The sequence below is a fragment of the Aethalodelphis obliquidens genome, unplaced genomic scaffold (assembly GCF_003676395.1).
Source record: "Aethalodelphis obliquidens isolate GAN/ISIS:26980383/991018 unplaced genomic scaffold, ASM367639v1 scaffold44, whole genome shotgun sequence".
NCBI classification, from domain to species: Eukaryota; Metazoa; Chordata; class Mammalia; order Artiodactyla; family Delphinidae; genus Aethalodelphis; species Aethalodelphis obliquidens.
The window spans coordinates 10,310,218-10,316,712 of record NW_020837988.1 but is presented as its reverse complement, the minus strand read 5'-3'; the positions used below and the strand labels follow the sequence as shown (position 1 = coordinate 10,316,712).

At 58.1% G+C, this 6,495-nt stretch overlaps 1 protein-coding gene across 1 annotated transcript; it reads right to left on the bottom strand.

Annotated features, from left to right (window-relative positions):
• Nucleotides 1-929: 929 nt before the first annotated feature.
• On the bottom strand, nucleotides 930-6,183 carry ENPP7 (ectonucleotide pyrophosphatase/phosphodiesterase 7). The gene is made up of 5 exons (XM_027081369.1): nucleotides 5,922-6,183; nucleotides 4,483-4,628; nucleotides 2,673-3,299; nucleotides 1,690-2,005; nucleotides 930-1,012 (listed from the first exon to the last, which is right to left on the bottom strand). The coding sequence occupies exons 1-5, from the start codon at nucleotides 6,172-6,174 to the stop codon at nucleotides 930-932; spliced, it is 1,425 nt and encodes a 474-aa protein (XP_026937170.1). The 5' UTR covers nucleotides 6,175-6,183.
• Nucleotides 6,184-6,495: the final 312 nt, after the last annotated feature.

The window sequence follows — 6,495 nt, the reverse complement described above, 5'->3', positions numbered from 1 at the left end:
GACCCCTGAGTGACCCCCTCACTGGCCGCACCTGCTCTTGTTTCTGTGCTCCTGCCCGGCAGTTAATGTGCCACCTGATCACTCGTGTCAGACCACGGCACGTCCCTGCGTGACCTCAGCTGGGGGCTCCCCCAGGGCCTTCCCATGGAAGCCCATCGCGTACCCATGCTTGTATACCAGCCTCTGAGCACACTGGCTTCCTTTCTTTCCCAGAAGCACAGGAGCCAGTCCCACCTCAGGGCCTCTCTCTTGCTCTGCCCTACCTGGAATCTCGTCCCCTGGGGCTTGGTGCGGCCATTTGGTCCTCATCATTCAGGCCTCATCCCACATCCCCCCCACCCCGCAGAGGCTCTTCCAGGCGAGGCCAGGTGACCTAAACAGCAGTCCCCTCTCCCCCACCCTCTCTATGGCCTGCTCTCTGCCATTATTGGGTATGTATTTGTTCTCTTCGTATTATCTGCCCTCCCTGGCCCCTAAATTACAAACTCCAGGGTTCACTGTGTGTCCCCAGAGCCCAGGCCAGAGCCTAACACCAAGCGGGCTCCCGCTGCATAGTTTTAGAAAGAACGAGTGACCTGCTTCTGCTTTGGCCAGGGGCTGTCACCCAGCAGCTAGCTGAGTCCTCCGAGCTTGCTTCCCGCACATTCCAGGAACACTGCCCTGCAGTTCTCCTCCCAAACCTGACCCACCGTGGCTTCCCTTGTTCCCAGGGAGAACAGAGACATTGCAGGCAGGAGGGAAGGGACCGGGGAAGTTCTGTCTGGGCTGTCTGCTTTAGAAAGAACTGCTCCGAGTCTAGAGCAGAGAGGCTGGCAGGGGCTGCCTGGGCGCCCGAGGACTGACAGGGCGGGGGTGTCAGCTGAAGTTGCAGGAAGCATGGTTCCACCCTCCCCTCTACCTCCTGGGCCTCTGACCTTGAGCAGTGGGTATTATGCGACCTTGACCAGGAGAACTGCAGCCACCAGCAGTCCTGTCACCAAGGGGGGCCAGCTTCTTGGCAGGAGGGCAGACCCTAAGGAAAGTCGGAGGAGCCAGTGAATGAGGGAAATGGGAGCATGTCCCTCACCCCAACTGCTTAATGGCGGGCGAGATGCCACCAGGCTGCCCCCACAAGTGCCCTGGTTTCATCACCGGCCCCACCCGCCCCCCGGCCTTGTTCTCCTGCCCCAGCTGCACTGGCTTCCTGGCTCATTTCAATGTGACCCCTCACAGCCCCTGCTCGGCAGGGCCTGCCCACCTCCAGCCAGGCACACACGGGGGCTGCCACCTTGCCAGCTCCCAGGTGACCTTTGCCCCTGAGATGGGTCAGGGTTGCGGTGAGGGTATGTGTGTGGGAGGCTGGCAGAGGAAGACTTTAGGAAGAAAGGAGCCCTCATGTGGCCATGGAACCTGGAGGTGGACTTCACCTGGAAGGCCTGTCTTGTGGGCAAACTGCCGGCTCCTCTGGCCCTCAGCCTCCCCGCCTTAAACAAGGCTGCTTACATCCACCTGCTCTCCTGTCTGCGTGGCCAAGATGCACAAAGTGCACTGTAGTATGTCAGGGCCCGTGGGAATGTCAGGGACTCGAGATGTTCCCAGGAGCCAGGGACAGGGAAAGAGAAGATGACACCTAGTGGCAGGCTGGGCACGCACACATCACCTGCAACTGCCTGGAGGTGCAATGGGTGCAGGTGGAGGGCAGGGGTGCACCTGAGGGGGTCGTGGGCAGCCGGGTGCTGAGGGCCCCGTCGCCGGCCTCGGCGCTGAGTGTGGGCAGCCGGGTGCTGAGGGCCCCGGCGCCGGCCTCGGAGCTGAGTGTGGGCAGCAGGGTGCTGAGGGCCCCGTCATTGGCCTCGGGCACGATGCCCAGCAGTTTGCACATGAGCTCGTACACGTGGATGCTCTCAAAGGGCTCCACCTCCAGGCCCCTCTTGAAGCTGGGGCCCACGGCCCGGAAGATGGTCTTCATGTCCATGACGCTGTTGTCGAAGCCGTGCTCCCCTTTGTTGAACTGCACGTTCACTCTCTGCGGGAAGGGAGGACCCCGAGTAAGTTCTTGCTGACCCTCCCAGCCCACCCCACCCTCTCCACCAGCACCCTCTGCATGGCCCTGCATTGGCAGAGGACCCCTGGAAGGAGTTCAAAGCGGGGGTGTGGGTGGGAAGGATTCTGAGCCTCAGTCTCTCTGAATTCTCAGCCCCCAAAGATCAGTGGCCTAAAGAGGGAGGCTTAGCGAAGACCCGGTGACATGAATGGAGACCGCCAAGTAAGTGGGGTGGAGCTTCAGCCCAAGGATGCTTGCTGGGCTCCTTTCCATTGCTGGGCGCCTCAAACCTCAGTACTTCCTCTCCCAGATTTCCTGCCCTGCTCTGCGTCTTGCTTCCCACTCAGCCTCCCTGGGCTCTTTGCTCTCACCTCTTCCGTGTCACTTTTACAGCTAATCTTCCTGCACTTTACCCTATACACATGTGCACACACAAACACATATATGCGTGCACACGTATGCACACACGTACACACAGGTATGCAATGCACGTACACCGCCCCCCGACTCCTGTTACACAGTGCAGGTGTGTCCCTTTGGTGGCTGACTCTCCTCAAATTAGGGTCTGGCTAGAAACAGAGGGTGCTTTTTACAGAACTGGAAAGAGATCCAGCAGCCCAGGGAAGCACCTGCGCCCCCAGGAACTCACCCCATGGATGACGTAGCCAGGGTCACTGTACATGAGCAGGGGGGTGACCCTGGGGTGGCTGGCGTAGTGGAAGGACTTGGGGAAGAGCTCCTTCTTGTAGACATGGAGTCTGGGGTGGGCGTCCTTGAGGACCTGGTATACCTTCTCCAGCTTTCCTTCCTTGGGGAGCAGCATCCCGTTTGGTCCGTAGTCTAGGAGCTCGAACTCAATGTCCTTGAAGGTGAAGTTGGCGATCTTGTGGAACTCCACCAGGTCGCTGGCCTTCTTGTTGACGGTGCTCATGCCATGGTCAGACACGATGATCAGGTTGAGGCTGCCCTCCAGGCTGCTTTTCCTGATGCTGTCCCGGAGGTAGCCCACAGTCCTGTCCACCTGCCTTACCATATCCTTCCTCTGCTGGGACTCGGGGCCATACTTGTGGCCCGTGGAGTCTGGCTCCCCAAAGTAGAGGGTGACCAGGTCCAGGCCCTCGTCTGTGAACCACTTCATCACAGTGTCGATGTTGGCTCTCCATTCCTTCTCATCCTTGTAGTTGTGCAGGATGCCTTCCTTCCGGCTCAGCGTCACGGCCTCGCCTTGATAGGTGACATTCCCGCCCGGGTAGAAGAAGGAGCCGGTCTTTAGGCCCTGCCGGGGAAGGCGGTGTCAGTGCCACGGGCCTCCTACCACTTGTCCCCTGCCTGTCATGAGCTGCTGACGCTTCTGCCCTCACCGCCTGCCCTTGCTCTGCCCACTCACCCATCCCTGCTCCTTACTGCAGGCACGGGACTTTGTATTTTCTGAAAGGCCTTTCATAGCTCTTATGTTATCAAGGCTGATACTGATTTTATAGAGGAGAGAGCAGGTGCCTAGTGGACTCAGCACTAATGAGATAGTAGGTATAAAAGTATCCCAGATATGCTGCATCCTCATCGACACTGTAGCCCTAGGTCACAGTGCTGCCCCAAGAGCCCTCCCCTTCCGGCCTGCAACCCGGCTTCTGCTTGCTGTACTCTTGTCCAGCCGTGTGTCCATCGGCCCCTCCACACACCGCCCATGACCTGCCCTTCTAGCCTTCAACCTGGCCATCCGTCTGTCTTTCCATAAACCGATTGCTGTTTTATTTACAGATCCATCTGTCCTCACAACCATCTGTCCATGCATGCCCCGTCTGCCTGGCCACTCCCTCTGGCCATTCTTCCTCGAGATGCCAAGTTCTTGGCTACACTTTCTGCAAGTCAGCCTGGTGTCTGGTAGCTCCTTCCAGAGCGAGGGGACTCAGATATGAGTGGATGCCTTGCCTATGAGGTGGGGGTAACCTCTGAAGTTTATTCTGGGCTCACCTTGAAAAATTTGAGTTTGTTGCCAGGAAGCCCAGAACATTGCAAGATGCTGGGGTCCTGGGCTTTTCACTAGGATGACCCACCTCTTTAGAATTAGCTGCCCGGCCCTGAGAGGCGTGCGACAGGGGAAGAGCACAAAGCCGTTTCATTGTTACCTGCCTTTTTGTGGAGTCACATTATTTTCCCCGCGGCCCCCTTCCCACCAGTACCGAAGTCCAGGTTTCACTCCGGTTGGGAGGGTGGAACAACCCCTCTGGGTCCCAGGGCTCCAGGGAGGACTGGGCAGGCTGTGTAGCTGCTGGTGGGTCCTCATGGGCGTCAGGCTTCCACCTCCCGTGGGACCCCACTCAACACCGCTCTGTGCCGGGATTGTCTGACTCCCAGGGCGGGGACTGGGCCTGCCATGGATGTCACGTGGTCATGGCCTCGTTGGCTGGGTCCCCCTCCCACCTCCCCCGTCTGTCCGAGTGGGTGTGGGTGCGGCATACCTGCCTTTGGGCTGTGATCCAGATGGGCAGGCTGCCGTTGTCCCACCACGTCTGGATGCCCAGTGTGGCGTGGTAGGGCAGCTTCACCTTGCTGCTCGTGTTGTAGAACATGTTGTGAACCACCCCGTGGTTCTCGATGTATTTGCCTGTGGGGTGGGTGGGCGCGTAGAGGAAGTGGTGGGAGGGCAGGAAACAGCCAGGGCAGCGGGGAAGCACACGCCGCCATGGGAGCCGGGCTGGGCCATCACAGCCACATGCTCTGACTCAGAGATTCTGCTTCCACTTTGAGCAGCTTATCCTGCAGCTAAACGCGCACGAAGGTGCAAATACACACATGCCGGGATGTTGTTTGCAGCCTCGTTGGTTTTAGCAAAAGGTTGGGAGCAACCTGGCTGGCTATCAGGAGGGAGCTAATTAAATAAATTATGGCCCAGCCGTGAAATAGAATCCCAGGCAGGCAGATAAATGAACCAAGAGGAGGCAGGTTTTACAATTTATTGTTTTCATGGGCAAAATGCCTGTGTGTGAGTTCAGAAGGTGGAAAAAGCGGGGTGATGAAGAGCTCGCCTCCTTTCTCCACATCCCCATTGTGACATGTTAAGTAAGGAGGTGACATGCAAAAGGGAGCACCAGGTGCCTCCGTTTGTGTGTGGAAGGGTCTGTGGTCATGGGAATGCTGGTGTGAGAATAAGCTGTCTGTACCGGATGATGTGCCCCAAAGTTGTGTCCACCCGGAGCCTACAATTGTGACCTTGTTTGGAAATAAGGTCTTTGCAGATGTAACTGGTTTTGTTAAGATGAGGGCATTCTGCATCAGGGTGGGTCCTAAATCCAATGACAGGTGTCCTTATAAGAAGAGGAGAGATACACAGAGGGGAGATGGCCATGTGACAAGGGGGCAGGGGTTGGAGAGCTGTGGCCACAAGTTGAGGAACGCCTGGGCCACCAGAAGCTGGGAGAGGCAGGAAGGATCCTTCCTTACAGCCTCCGGAGGGAGTGTGCCTCTGTGACACCTGGATTTTAGGCTTTTAGCCTAAACAGAGCAATAGTGGGTTCGAGGGTGGCTGAGAGGGGTGAGCGGTGGAAAAAGCAGGAGCCTCAGGCTCATTTCTCCTGCCTTTCTGAGTCCTGGCCACCCTCACCTCCACCAGAAGCCCTCCCAGGTTGCCACCCTGGCTGTGATCACCGTTTAAACTGAGACACCCAGGTGTTTTTATCTGCCTTCTATCCGTTGCCACCAACGGTAAGGGTTGCTGACCACCCCGTTGGCCGTGTCATGTCTGCCCAGTGACAGTGTTCCCTCCTTGGTCTTTCCTTGGTCTCTGGCACCACGAGCCCCATGGGTCAGGGCTCCATGCATGTGCTCAGTTCCCTTTGTTGGTTCCCTGGTTTCTCAGCTCTCCCTCCACCCCCAAGCCCCACCTGAGGCCAACACTCACCGGTGACCAAAGTGAAGTGGCAGGGGCTGGTCATGGTGACAAAGGCCGGAGTCATGTAGCGAGCCTTCACCCCATCGAGAGCCATGGCGTCCAGGTTGGGGGTGTGCACGTCCTGGTCATAGTTCCAGCGGAAACCATCGAAGCTCACCAGGAGTAGCTTGTTCCGGGACCCCTGCCGCTGGATGGGCGCCCCTGATGCTGGAACCAGGAGGGTGGCCAGAGCCACGGCGAGGAGGACAGCCGGGCTTCGCATGATGCGTTCTCCAGACATGCAAGAACCCAGGCAGGTGCCTTCTGAGGAGCAGAGCAAAGTCCCAGGGTCACTGGGCAAGTCTTATCCTGTGCAACTGAAATGAGACTGTGCACGTACCTGTGCCTTAGAGAGTGGCCCCTGACCGCGTGTCCTTGCCTGGCCCTCATGCGCATCTGCCTTTATTGCCAGCGGATCTCTCTGGGCTCCATGCCCTGCCCACTTCGTGAATAAGTGTCTTCACGGGAAGCATGGGGACCATTCCCGAAGGCTTGGAGAGCAGAACGGGCCTACTCCATTGGGAAAGCCTGTATCCCCGCCCCA

Coding starts and splice junctions, on each gene's coding strand:
- ENPP7 (XM_027081369.1), bottom strand. CDS start 6,174: ATGCGAAGCCCGGCTGTCCTCCTCGCCGTGGCTCTGGCCACCCTCCTG. Junction 4,629..5,921: donor CCACTTCACTTTGGTCACCG/GTGAGTGTTGGC, acceptor CCCACCCCACAG/GCAAATACATCGAGAACCAC. Junction 3,300..4,482: donor GGATCACAGCCCAAAGGCAG/GTATGCCGCACC, acceptor CTTCCCCGGCAG/GGCCTAAAGACCGGCTCCTT.